Source organism: Peromyscus maniculatus, chromosome 15, assembly GCF_049852395.1.
Source record: "Peromyscus maniculatus bairdii isolate BWxNUB_F1_BW_parent chromosome 15, HU_Pman_BW_mat_3.1, whole genome shotgun sequence".
NCBI lineage: Eukaryota > Metazoa > Chordata > Mammalia > Rodentia > Cricetidae > Peromyscus > Peromyscus maniculatus.
In genome coordinates this window covers 30,782,476-30,797,212 of record NC_134866.1, presented here as the reverse complement: position 1 = coordinate 30,797,212, position 14,737 = coordinate 30,782,476, and the positions used below count along the sequence as shown (strand labels likewise).

The following is a 14,737-nucleotide window of genomic DNA, read 5'->3' as shown; positions in this document are numbered from 1 at the left end:
CACTTCAAGTGTTGGGTAAGACTCAGTTGTAATCAGCATCTTGTTTGTTTATACTACACTACTGAAGAGCATCCTTGGACTTTTTATTACCCATCTGCCAAATCCTTTCTTTGCAAATAGTATAAAAGAAGGAACATTAGTCAGAAATGGTCAGATGAACACTAAAGTCCCTGCTGAACCATGCTGTCGCTTGCCCTAGACGATACAGACCAGGGAATCTAAGGACCAGGCCATACTTTGCTAAAAACTATCTTACAGAGCAAGACTTGGGGAAAGAACATCAAGAATTATCCAGTTAGTCCAGGGTGAACTGCACAGTGGAGACAACTCAGAGATGAGATTTTTGAATCCCACAGCAGGCCTCTCCAGATCATCTCCTTCTTTTTCATCTCACCTCTTCTGCATGAGATCAGAAGATAGAGCCTCAATATCAACTTCCGTTAGCAGGAGGGAGAGATGTGACTTCCATTTCAAGTCTGACAGGGCTGGTCCTGTCAGATAACCTCTTTGAGAGTTTAGTTGGCTTCCCAAAATAAGAAGTGTGTGGTCAGAAGTGTGTACCCTAGGGACGGGTTACAAGGACATACCTGATTAAATCCAGGAAGGCATCTGCAGCAGTCACTTGTACAATTTTACCTTCTCTGTACATGTTTTCCTTTGTGCCCTTTCCAGGATGGATGATGATGACAATGATTATGCCAATCACCACAGCAATGATGGTGGTAGTCATGTAATAGACTACAGCTCGCATGCCCATCTTCCCTGATGCCTTACTATCTAGGGCCGCCATTCCTGGGGAAGGCAAACAGAAAATTTTCAGGAAGTCAGTTGGAGGGATTCTCCAGCGGAAGACAATGGGAACCTCATTTCCTTCTACACCTGCTTCCCTTCATCCCTCCCAGAAGTACCAACTGTGAGAATTTGTCAGTGAACATGTGATCACCCATGTTCTACTCCAGATTGATTTCATGGGGCCAAGTGACACCAGTTTCCTAAAAGCTTAATTTCTTCCCTCAGTTATTATAAGTTATTATAAGTTGGGGGAACCTATTGGCGTGAGTAGTGTGTGTTTGTGTATGGGAGTATGAGTATAAATTTCCGTACATATACACAATGGAGTACTACTCAGCAGAGAAAAACAATGAAAGCATGAAATTTGCAGGCAAATGGATGGAACTAGAAAAAAACATCCTGAGTGAGGTAACCCAAACCCAGAAAGACAGTCATGGTATGTACTCACTCATAGGTGGATTCTAAATATAAAATAAAGAACAATCAGACCACAACCCATAGAACCATAGAGGCTATATATATAGCATGGAGGTCCCTAGGACGACTGTGGCTTATAATAAATTTCAGTTTTACTCAATTATTGAAAAAAAATAGCCAAATGAATGGAAACACATGAACTATGAACCAAAGGTTTAGGGGCCCCCAGCTGGATCAGGCCCTCTGAATAGGTGAGACAGTTGATTGGCTTGATCAGTTTGGGAGGCAACTAGGCAGTGGGACCAAGTCCTGTGCTCATTGCATGAGTTGGCTGTTTGAAACCTGGAGCTTATGCAGGGACACTTGGCTCAGTCTGGGAGGAAGGGACTGGACCTGCCTGGACTGAGTCTACCAGGTTGATCGCAGTCCTCGGGGGAGGACTTGTCCTGGAGGAGGTGGGAATGGGGGGTAGACTGGGGGTAAGGGGAGGGCGTGGGAGGGGGGAGAATAGGGGAACCCATGGCTGATATGTAGAACTGAATGGTATTGTAAAATAAAATATATTTTAAAAAAATTTCCATCAGGATAGTGTAAATTTACCCAAGTCTAAGCACTGTGTTGAGTCACATACATAGGCTGCCACTGAGTTATTATTTTATATGCGTGTTATGGAGTCTTTTGGATGTCTTTTATGTAACATTTGTATTTAACACAAGTACTTGCCAATCTATCTTCAATTTGTATTTCAGGCAAACATTGGGTTCTAAAGGCCAAAGTTCTCATACCACATGTCTGCTGTTTTATTTAATCTCATTTAATGAAGTTGAAAAAATTATTCTTTGTGGAGTTCTCCTTATTCTTGTACCCCACCTCCCTCTACCTTGTCCCATAGGACACCTCACGACATGCTAAAAATACCCCTTCTCCTTGTTTTCAAGACATATTCAGTGTCTACTTAAGGGGAAGTCCAGTGTTAGTCCAGGCGGAAAAGGACATATGACTTCTAAGGGCTCCCAGTAGTACAAGCTAAGCTGCCCAGTATGGGTGGTGGGAACTGAACTTGGGTCCCCTGGAAGATCAGAAAGCACTCTTAACTACTAATCCATCTGTCCAGCCCCACTATTTACTATTTGTGTTTTTATAAATGTATTAAAAGGTAATAGCGTACTTCTTTTTCTTCTAATGATTTATTTGCTTTTATTTTATGTGCATTGGTTATTGTGTGCATGTATGTCTGTGTGAGGGTGTTGAATCCCCTGGAACTGGAGTTACACAGTTGTGAGCTGCCATGTGGGTGCTGGGAATTGAACCTGGGTCCTCTGGAAGGGCAGTCATGGCTTTTAACTTCTGAGCCATCTTCCAGCCCCATTAGTGTATTTCAATAATACATATCAGTGCCCACATTTATACAAACATATTTAGGGTAAGCATTGAAAACAGTATCCATGATTGTTAAGTAACTGTTTCAACTTGTCTAAAAATGTTGACACAAAGGTACTGAAGGAGGGATTGAAGTTATGGCTTTCGATTTATAATTCCAATCATATTTGAGTTGTATTACTTATAATTTTCATAAGCATTTACTTAATAATCACCAAAAGTCTAAGGTTCTAGTGAATAGCAAGTACAGTGTAATGGAAAGTCAAACTTAGACCTTATGTAACTAAGTTTTGTAAATGTGATGCCCCTGAGACAACCAGCCACAGCTCTCACAGATGAGGAAGCTGACTGACTTTAGTGAATGGTCTTGACCTCTTATCCTTGAAACCCAGGGTTTTTACCCAGGCATTTACTGAGATGGCACCACTCAGCGCTTCAGCGACATTATAACTGGGCTAATATGTTCTCAGCAGACCTGTTCATGCCCCATTTTCACTCTCAGGTCTGATTCATGTGCCAAAATATCTTTATGTTGCTGTAATTGCAATGCTATTTCCTCTAAGGGGCCCACTCTCTTGCAGGCTTGCCTGACTAGACATCACTGGACTACATCACCCTTCCGGCTCTTTCTCTGTCTACTCAGTGAATGGCATAAGTGCAGTGGCTGATATCTCTGCTAGGAGGTACCAGGCGGCAGTATTTTCTTCCTCTCAGAGGAGGTTTTCTTTTCCTCTGCCTCCTATCCTGTAGTCCTTCTTAGATGTCTTCTCTGATGCTTCTGCCCATGACTGCCAACCTATAAGCTATTTAAAGAGAACACTGGTGGTCAAGATAGCATTGGGTCCAAAGTTGCAGACAGAGGAGGAGGTTTTTGTACCCCTCCCCCTCCCCCTGGCCAGAGGGATGGGAGCATTATCATAGTACCCACAGCTATAGGGACAGTACCTTTAGGAAATGGTTTATAGGTTTCTTAACATGCTTTGAATGAAAACCAACATGAAAGTATCTTTTCATGCCTTCTAATTCTGAAATAACAAAGACAACCATCAGAAGGCGTTTTCTTAGCAATAAGCGCAACATGAGAATCATTAATCAAAGAAGAGGTCTTGCCCACATCTGCATATTGGCCCCTTAGTTTTGAGAGAAAATAGGCTGTTAGTGTCTCAGCCAAAGAAGATCCCATCACTAACCAATTCTCCATGGAAGTCCTTCTCCTAAAGGGAGTCTGATGTCCCACACAGGACCACTTGCTCACTCCTGCTCCTGGAATACTTCAGCTTCTAAAACTAAAGACGCTACCGAGAACAAGGCCATATGTTGTTGTCAAGGAAACAGCAGGGCAGATGTGTACAACTTGTTCCTCACACAATGGCCTTGAAATTAGTGGGGCCAGAAAAAGGATAGGAGAATTCTGGAAGACAAACCTCAAGCAAGCAGGACATTGTTCTTCCTCTCCCACACCTGAACTCTAACCACCCTCCCTTGCCCCCAGGATGAAATATGAGAGACCAAGTTCTACGGCAGAGACTAAACACACATGAAGAGAGTCTGGGGCAAGGGAAGATAGAACACTAAATCACTTTGCAGAAAAGGAAACTTTGGCAGGAATGTCCCAAATGTTTAGAGAGGGAAAGTTTGCATAGATCTGTGTCATTTAGTTTAAAATATAGGGGAGAAAAGGGCACTGAGGTGATGGGAGAGGAGAAGTCACCTGGGTATGGGAGTGTGTTACGATAGTGGTGTATTCATCTAACATGTCTGAAAAACGCATTCCAGAGTGAGGTGTAAAGATAGTGATCTCACCAGCCTCCTTTGGCTCACTTGACATCTCAACATCTGTATTAGGAAAAAACCTGCCACCAGAATCCTGAAATCCAAAAGAAATCTTATATTGCGTTCTTGTAAAGTATCATGATGGCTCTCCCAGGTACAACCATATGCCCATATGGTTTGTATACTTTGAATTAACCTCTACGTTAATCCGTAGGCTCATTCATAAAGTCCTGATGCTGTATACTCATTTAATTCCATGGGGTGGCATAATGCTGATATCATTGATACAGTTTTGTAGGTAAAGAAGCAAGAGCCCAGAGAAAGTGAATGACTTGACCAGTGTTTCACAGCTAATAACCTCAGTGGCAACATCCAAACCATGCCTCTGAAAGACCACCTTGCTGAACATCCTCTCAGAAGTTGCCCACATAACACTTCTTGTTCTCCATGTTGACTCTCCCTAGCTTTCATGTGCTGAGTTGAGACTAACCACTTGGTTTGAGGAGGACACTATTATAGGGATGTAACTATGGAAAGTCTCTGCTCAGTTCCTCTCCATACCTTAGAGCTACCCAAGGGCCAGGCTGAGTAGTCCTCGTCATGGGAAGGAATAGCTAGAGAGCTGACCTGGCAGTGTGAACCCTCCCTCCACTCCAGGAAAAGTGGTCCAGAGCAGGCAGGTATGTAGTAATGGAGGGTGGAAGGCCATCGATTTTTCTGGCTCTGAGCAGATTTCGCTTCTGAAAAAAATCTATTCATCAATAAGCAATTATCATGCAAGTTCCCGAAAACCTTCAATATACGTAAGAGTTAAGCACTGAAAAGAGATTAAACAGGATGCTTTCTAGACTATCAAAGATTAAAAAATTGCTACAAATACTTGTGTGTCTTAGGTGGCAGGCACTTGAAGATAATAAGAAGCAAACGTCTTGAAGCAAATATAGAATAACTTTTTTACTTATGAAGAAGGCCTTTAGGTAATCAGTTTAGTACAGCAAATATGCACCAAAAAATTCATGGGATATTTTGGAGGGGGAAGAGAGGAGTATTTCCTGCATACTATGTGGACCTCTGAATCGTAAATTAAATTTCCTTTGATACAATGTTTTGTATAGCTTGGATAAATGAAATATGTCTTCAGCCAAGTTTTAAAGGGGAACATAAATAATGCCAAGCTCCCGAGGTTCTGTCATTTTCATGGATTCCACTCTCCCATCTGCTAAAAAATCTATGCCTTACAAAGTGTTTTGGTCTGCTTCCCTCACAATTCCAGTCTCTGGTTTTGGCATAAGAAATGCAAAGCAAAAAAATAAAAAAAGAAAAAAGAAAAAGAAACGCAAAGCAGCCTTCTGTTTTGAATTGTCTCTCCACGTATTCTCATGACACTTCATTGCTCTTCCAAGGCCCCTGGAGCAGGCCCAGGAGGGACAGAAGAGGGCAGTGGCAGCTGCTGATTCAAGATGATTGCTCTGCTTTGGTTCTGAGTTCTTCTTAGACATGTTCCTTCTTCTTTACAGTGCACTCTCAAACCCTCATCTAATGAAAGCCGCCTGTTTCCAGTCCTCCTAGAATTTCAAGATGGGCAAACTTACAGCAGAGGACCCAAGGATGAACATGTACCGTATTCATGGGAATACAAGGTGATGTGGCTTTTAAAGATGGGAGAATTAAACTCTAAAAATACCATTTATTTCATGTGCGTGTAGTAGGTCGAGAAACGAGTTCCGGTGTCTTGAGCAGCTGCCTGCTGCTGAGTATTGGGCAGACAGTCATCTACAAAGGGGTTGGAACCAGAGGGTCAAAAGGTCACAGAGGGAGGGGCAGTGGAGGTAGGGTGTGAGCACCCAAGCAAGTCATTTTAAATCCCTGACTAAAACTATGTGAACATCTTTTGGATTGCAATATTTTCTTCTGGCTCTTTACAGATTGGACAGAAAAGAACACGAAAGTTCTATGGTTCTATTCACCAATATTTAAAAGTCAGCTTTCAAATTGTTGGTAAAGAATGGTGTGTTGTCACACCGGGCCTGGTGGATAGAGACCTGTAGATTCTAGCTACTCAGGAGGAGTTCAGGATTGCAAGTTCAAGGTCAGCCTGGGCATCTTAATGGTATTCTAGCTCTAAAGGGAAAGTATGCGGCGGGCCGGGGCTGTAGCTCTGGGGTAGAACATTTGCACACTCCTGTCTTAGTTTCTCTGCTTGCTGATCTACTTCATTCGTTCAGGTCAGCACCCAGGAGTGATTGCTATTGTTCTATCTTTCTATACTTTGGCCGGGTGGTGGTGGCACACACCTTTAATCCCAGCACTCGGGAGGCAGAGGCAGGCAGATCTCTGTGAGTTCGAGGCCAGCCTGGGCTATAGAGTGAGATCCAGGAAAGGCACAAAGCTACACAGAGAAACCCTGTCTCGAAAAAAAAAAAATCTTTCCATACTTTGACGGAAGAGTGAGTGAGTTAACAAACAGACAACAAAAGAAAAGTAGAGAAAGGTGAGGACAAAAGGCGAGTGCTTACTTCTCAGGTTGTGAAATCGGTTCAGTTGGTCGTGACTGCATTTTTTAAAAAAATCAGTTAACAAAAAAGAATAGCACGGGAAATACTAGAAGGTATTAAATGTGGTAAAGATGAGCAGTGTGTGGTGATGTTTTTCAGCTTCCCGCCTACAGATATGCACACTGTGAGATGCATTTCTCATTCCGGGTTCAGATTTACCAACACTGGTTATGTCCCCACTCAGCTGGCAGCAGGGGCTTTAGAAAGGAACCACAAACTGTTGCGCTCCCTTCTCTTCATTGTCGCTACCAGGGACTCTGGGCTACTCCTCGGACCTCGGAACTAGTGTCTTTTCTTGAGCGGAAGTCAAAGGGGTAAGGGTGCGGGCTTCCAGCGTCTGCTCCTGGTCAGTTCGTCGGGACAGAAAGCTTTCAGACATTATTGTTAGAATTCTGCCCTCACTCCAGCTGCATGCTGCACACGCGCAGTTCGGGAGTTAAGCAAGGGGTCTTGCATCTTACGTCATTAGTGTGCACTAGTGACTACGTGCACGTGGTGTGGTCACGCAATCAGCGCATGCGTGGTGTAGATCTGTAAGCCTGCTTGCGCATGTTCACGGGGAAGCCTTAAAAAGCCGGACACAGACACCACTCTCTCTCTATTCTGTCTCCTCCCCGCCCCCCACGATCTTTCTCTCTGCTCTCTCCATGTGCACCCCCCCGCCCCCAGGCCTGGTTCTTCTGCTTCCACCCCTCTTCCTCCTAATAAAGTTCTGATACTGGGTAGATGAGGCTCATGACCTTTCTGTGCGGTAACCAGCGCTGTTTATTGTTTTTACAATTATGATAAGGGAAAAGCTTCATTTCATAGAATTTTCTGTAAAGAAGGCAAGTTCCTCTGTGGTGTGTGTGTGTGTGTGTGTGTGTGTGTGTGTGTGTGTGTGTGTGTGTGTGTGTGATGCCTGAGTTTGTGGGGTCTGCAGGAGGTACTCAAGTGTCTTCCTTTGTTGCCCTTTGCCTCAACCCCTTGAGAGGGGGTCTCTCATTAAACCTGGAGCTTGTGAGTTTTTTTCTGGGTGAGGCTGGCCCAGCAAACACCAGCACTCCTACTTTTGTTCCTTGTCCTCATGGCCCTTAGGTTATAGGTACATATAACTATAGTAACTTTTTTCTTTTAATTAAAATCTAATTTCCACACAAGATGTTTTGATCATATTCCTTCCCTTCCCCAACTCCTCCCACATCCTTCCCACCGCCTGCCTACCCACCCAACTTCACATTCATTCTTTCTATCTGTCTGTCTCTTTCTTTCACAGCAAAAACACAACCTTGAAAATCAAAACTATCTTTAAAAAAAAAAAAGCAAGAAACCAATAAGACAAAAACAAAACAAAATAACCAGGTACTTTTTGATTGGATTTAAGGCCCAGTCCAAAGAGATACAATCCATACACAACAACATTAAAGTGGCCAAGAACCTGAGACTAGATAGGTCATGGGCATAGACTATTGTTCTGCTAGATGAGCATAGCAATAAAATGAGTCCTAATGACACATTACTATACCATAAATCAGTGCCTTGATCAACTCTCATAGGAGAAGCTTTTACAGCAGATGGTAATTCACACAGAGGCCCACAACTGGACAATGTGCAGAGTGGCAGAATCTTTGGAGCACTATGCCCTTTCACCTCAAGGTTCAGAGACTGATGTGAAAGAGAAGGCAGAAAGATTGTAAGGGTTAGAGGGAATAAATGACCCCAAGGAAACAGTGTCTTCCAGACGTAATAGGACTGATGCTCGTAGGAACTGTGAGCCCATGCACTAGACCTGTAAAAGTGCAAACCAGACAAAACCCCAGCACTGAGAAAAGGAAGCACACATGCTTAACCAAGAAGCCATTTGCAATTGGTACCTCTTGGCCAGGGAGAATCAGCTTTGTCAAGTGGAGCATCACTAGGTACGCAACCACAGTCCAGGACAGGCCTCATGCCCAGGGTTAGTCGGCCAACACAGAATGGACCCCAGGGCCAACTTTTAACGTGAGTGCTGGGCATCCAAATTTAGGTCCTTATCCTCAGGCTTGTACCTCAAACTTTCTTAGTAAGTCATTTCCCCAGAATTTTTTTTTTCTTTTTGCGACAGGGTCTCACTATGTAGCTAGAGCTAACCCAGAACATACTATGTAGCCCAATCAATCATGACAACCCTTCTCTCTCAGCCTCCTGAGATTGCAGGCTTGAGCCATCCTGAACATTAAATTGTCTCCACAAAGGCTCAGAGATATTACAGCTTTATCTTCAATTTCGATTATAAATATTTTCTTTTTTTTTAAAACCTCAGCCAAAGTTTCCTTCCTGGTGATGGCTGATCATATCGAGGAACCTTTCTTTTTGTTATCCTGAATAGCATTTAGCTTTAGAAGGTTGAATACATGAAAGCAACCGGCGCTAACACTTGACGGCATACGTGATGGTATATAATTTGTCAGGAAAATTGATTTTTTTAATTTGGCCTCTAAAACTTGTTAACCACATCTTTAAACTCCAGTGTTCCCTAGAAAAATGAAGCATAGAAAAGTAAATAAGGAACACTCTTTTTGAAAGATTGGCCAATGGGGAAAAAAAAATCAGTGGAGCGGACAATATTATTGGTGGCAGAAAAAGCCAAATAAATCACTTTTCTCCTCAGATTTCGAGGACTAAGCAGACGGTCTTTTTCCTTTTTCTCTGGCCATAGTTGTGGTGCAATTGTTTTGCTTTGTTTTTCGACTCACATAGAAAGAAGCAGAGAGGGGAAACTGAGGTCCATTACTGCTGCCTCTAATACCAACAGCGCCAAAGTGTCTGTTGGCATAACCTTAGCCTGGAAGCTTCCTCTCTTAGCCTGAATGGCAATGAGATCCCTGAGTGCCCACGCTTTCGCTCTCTTAGTTCTGGTCCTAATCCAGCCCTGTAATTCGGGTGGTGCTGTTTACTCTGGACCCTACCCCAGGGACTTCCTGTCACTCTCAGAGAGGTCACCGGAAATGGCCGTAGGGGGCAACTCTGAAATTCTTGTCTCAGAGGCTCCCAGCTGCGGGTGCGAGACCCCCCTGTGAGGTGGTTTAGATGCCCATTTACCCTTCACATTAGCCCATCCTTTACTCACAGTGTTGGAATGTGTCACACAATATGCTTTTTTGAAGGGGAACCAGAGAGTAATTCATCTTCTTTATGTGTGCTAAGCAGGGCAAAAGGGAGAGGCGAGTGGACCCGCGACAGGCAGGGGAAGAGTGATTAGTAACAGCTGACAGCCTCAGACCGAGACCTTTTCTTTGGTTACCTCATTGTAACAGCCCGGCACAAAGGAATCACTGTCTTCCTGCCAAGATTTAGAAACCCCAGGACCATGGAAAAAAAGCAGATAAAAGACAAGTGTGTGCTGGGTAGAGGGGACATCAGGGTGGTCAGAGACTCCTGGTCATACCTGGAGAGCTGACTTTGAAAAATAATCCCCTTGCTTGTGGGAAGACGTGCCTTCCTCGGCATGGTAGGCCTCTAGTGGCGGCCACCAGGAGCCCTAACAGTGGGAAAGTAGGTGAATTCACTAATAGAACGGGCCTGCGGAGGCGGTCAATGGCTTTGGGTTAATGAGGGGAAGTTCTTTGAGGGCCAGAGCCCCAGCTGAGGGCCCCCTTCTGTCTTCCCCCCTCCCAAATCACAACTAGCAACCAACCACTGGATGAGTAGATTTCCCAAAACAGCCCTTTTTACAGTTGGGTTGTGTTTCCTGCCATGGAATAGACCTTCCTGCAGGCCTTTTTTTTTTTTTCCTAATGAAGATGACCACGACAGTGTGTCTCCTAACTGCCAGAATGCTGAATGGCCATGAACGGATTTTACAACTGGGCTCCACTTGTCCAAAGTTAGCCAGAGGATGTGTGTAGTCGAGAGCCGAACATGGCAGATGTCAAGGGGGGTGGGTTGCTTTTTTCTTCCCACGCAAGGCTCTCGGCCCTCACAGAAGAGAAGGAAGTGTAGTGAAAGCCCCAGAGAAGTTGAAAACAGCATGGATGCTGAAAACCAATTCAACCTGGCCCAGCTTCCCCAAAGAACAGCTGAGGCAGGACAATGGCTCCTGCCCAGGGTGCATCCTCCTAAGGCCAAAAGAGCCACACACGCCCACGCAAACCCATATCCATCCATCTCCCACCCCCACCCCCATTCCTTGGCACGCCACCATTCTGGAGCCAGAACCTAATTTGGAATGGGATTGGGGTTCAAGTTCACGGCCGGAGCCTGAAATGAGGAATTTTAAAGAAGATGCATTTTTTAAAAAAATCAGTCAGAATAAACTTTGCTCATCTATTTCCTAAATTAAATGTGAATCTTATTGACTCTTTAAAAGAATATATTTAAAGAGTCAAATTCAGTTGCGCTTTCTGATCAGGTAGAGTGTGCCAAATTCAGTCTTTGGGGATGGAGTTTAGGCTGGGAGGGGAGGAAAGAAGGGCGTGTGGGGAGAAGGGAGTTGATGGACTGACAGGAAGAGAGAAAAGACAAAAAAACAGATTGGGAAACTGAAAAGCAGAGGAAAAGGGAAGGCAGAGGAGGAAAGTTTTCAGTAGGTGTCTTTATCTTGGTGTTATTTCTTGGCTGTATGTGGCTCCCTTTCGGTTCTGACTAGCTTTCTCAGCATTTAAAAGCTCATCGATTGTTCTTATCTAATCTATGAAGGAATAGACACACCCAGGGAGTCGGAGATTGTATTCTCCCAGCTACCTGAGCCAAACAATAAAGCAACACCAGTCACGAGTGAAACAGTCCTCGGGTCTGGAGCCAGTCAGTCTTTCCCATCTCCGTGCTTTGCGGCAATAGGACTGGTTCCCACCTTGCAACAGGAAAAGCTGTGTTTCTGCCCCAGGCACAGGGGCAACAATGGATTGGAGGTTTCCTGACATGTTCCACCAGCACTGGCCAACACTTTCCCAACTGGCTGCTTTCTAGAGAAAGGAGCTGGTTCTGTGGCTGCTGCTTGAGTTCTGAAGCGCTCAAGCACATTTCTTCCTTTCGCCCATCACCTTCCTATTTTAAAGGTTTTTTCTCAAGGAGGTGATCAGGATTCTTAAAAAAAATTCTCCAAAGGAAATTGGACAGTTTCCTACATTAAACTACATTTATTACCAATGGACCAGGGATCCTGGGAGTGATCTAGGATGGCCATGTAGCCCTGGCTGTCCTGAACTCACCATGTACCATAGGCTGGCCTTAAATGTGCCTCAATAAACTACATTTATTATCAATAATCCAGGGATCTAGGCGTAGGAAGAAAAGAAAGGGGAGAGAGGTGACATTTGGTTGACTGGAGAGTGACGATGTATGGGACTGGCTGGTAGAGAAGGTTTAATTTAACTCAGAGTTCGGGAACAGGGTGAAGGGTGATGCAGCCGATGGAGATGCATGGGGGATATCGCTAAGAAGGAATACGGTGCGCACAACAAGGCAGAGGGAGAAAATGAGATGCAAACATGGACTTTAAATGAACGATTCAGGGCCCGTTACAACAATGAACAAGTCGGTGGAGTTGCAAAGTTGTATTAACAATTTCTTGCTCTTTCTAAAGGGACGTTCATTGCTGAGACATTTTTTTTTCTCACTTGTTCACGCATTATATTATGATGAAGATTCTCCTCAACGTTCAGGCCAGAGGCCTGAGTCTATCCGGGGTGGTATTTACAAGCGCTGAAGTATTCCCTGCTTCACGTGGGCAGTTTTGATTAAAAAAACAAAAAACAAACAGCATCAAACCCGTGCTCAGGAAGATCGGAAATCCTCTGAGACACATTTTTGCTTCTGGAAGTACCTAGAGCAAATCTGACCCACAGCCACCAGGGCAATTCGGCCATCTTTCCTCTTGACTAAATCCCTTCTCCAAGAGTTGTCCTGTGTCATTATTTTCCAAGGCTCAGTTAACTGTAACGTCTTTTCCACCCCCAACCACTGTCCTCAGGCTCTGTCCCCAAGCTTTTCTCAGGTCGGTTTCCTCCTCTCAGCCTTACCCTGCCCTTCCAGCCAGCCTAGACTGCTCAGTATTCCTCAGCGATACCCGAGTGAGTTTTCCTGTCTCTACATCTTCGCATTCAAGCCTTCCTCATTTCCTGTACAAATCCTACAGTCAGCCCCACCCCCAAATTCCCACAGCAACATTCTTTGTGCTTCTTGCTTTCCGAGTCTGCTTTGTTTTGCAGTCATGTGCCTACCTGTCTGGCTCTCCGTTTATGTGTCCAAGTCCTTGAGGCTAGAGACCAACAATGTCTCTTCCTCGCTTTATGGCCGGCCCTAGTTTGCACACTGCCTGCTTGAAACAGGAGCCCCATAAATGTATCTTGGACTGGATTCAACACCTTCTTAATAGCTAGTCTGCTTTGTCAAAGTCCCTCCTGAATGTGCTTGGAACCCAGCACGTTACTCCCAACTCAGTGTGACCACAGCAGGGTAAAGTGAACCATTAATATTTCTACCATGGAAGCACACAGCTATATCCATTCTGTTCAGCCGTCCCTTCCTACTGTTGGTTCTTATTAAGCTTTTAGTCACAGGAACTGCTGCCAAGCTCAGTGGCTCCCATCCTGTAATTGCACAACTGCCTTTTGAATCTAAAAGTGGAAGTGTACATCGCTTGCCCGCTCCAGTTCATCTTGCTGGTTTCCATCCAGCACTGTAGCCTATTGAAGTAATTCTCATTGTGAGTGCAGGCGTTTGCAGCGAAAGCCATTTTTTTTTTTTTTTGGTGGTGGTGGTGGTGGGGTGTGGGGGGCGAGGGGCCTTATGCCATCTGAAAACACCAGTGAGTGCTTTCCATGGCTTTGAGCTGTTGATAAAATATGGAACAGGATAGGTATTTCTGGGGAAAGTACACCAGGATATTTTACGAGGGATGTTCCCAGGTTAATGTGGAACCTGAAATTCTCGAGATATAAATGTTCAGTGGGTTACAATGTGGCTCATTACCTTTTGTTATTGTTCGTTTCTTTGTTGGAGACAGGGTCTCAGTGTGTAACCCTGGCTGTCCTGAACTTACTGTGTAGCCTGGGCTGGCCTCCATCTCTCTGTGTCTACCTCTTGAGTGCTGGGATTATATGTATATGCCACCACATCTGGCCACCTCACTGTTTTTATCAAACCCTGTCTTACTGATAAAGGGATTAAGGGAGATTCTACATTTTTCTGAATAACTGAGATAAATTGTATCAGGAATCCCACAACCAAAAGGTCATTATAGTAAAGGAGCTTTTTTTTTTTTTTTTAAATGATAGAAATAATCCTTAGTACACGGAGCAATTGCAAGATGTTTTGTGAAAAAACTTTGAGGCTGAGCTTGTAACTTTAGGAAATAAATTTTATAAAGTATCACACAGTGTATATGCTAAGTATTTACGTTCAGTAGCCGGCATGCCATTTATACTCAATAACTGCTGACAATTGTACTGGGTTAAGTTATGATGCCACCCATCAATCAGAAAATCATTTAACTACATTAAGGTGGACAGCTGAGTGATATGAGTGACAATAACACATGGTTCAACATTCATAGCTTCAGCTGCAAGCTGCATATCACATAATTACTAAGAGCTACTAATGTCCAGACTGGTTCCAGTTTAAGTAAACCATACAGTATGACTTTTAACTTGCCTGATTATCTATCTATCTATCTATCTATCTATCTATCTATCTATCTATCTATCTATCTATCTATCTATCTATCCATCTATCCATCAAATCACCCATCCATCCATCCATCCATCCATCCATCCATCCGTCCGTCCGTCTATGTGATACTGGGTTGAACTCAGAGCTGAGAACAAGTTGAAGCAAGCACCCTCATAGAGTCACACTCCCAA

At 44.1% G+C, this 14,737-nt stretch overlaps 1 protein-coding gene across 1 annotated transcript in view; it reads right to left on the bottom strand.

Annotated features, from left to right (window-relative positions):
• The window catches only part of Slc1a3 (solute carrier family 1 member 3), an 80,268-nt gene that overhangs the window by 17,809 nt on the left and 47,722 nt on the right, over positions 1 to 14,737 (bottom strand). Inside the window, exon 4 of the mRNA XM_042261452.2 lies at positions 588 to 792. Coding sequence (XP_042117386.1) covers positions 588 to 792 — 205 coding nt within the window. The remainder of the gene's footprint in view (positions 1 to 587; positions 793 to 14,737) is intronic.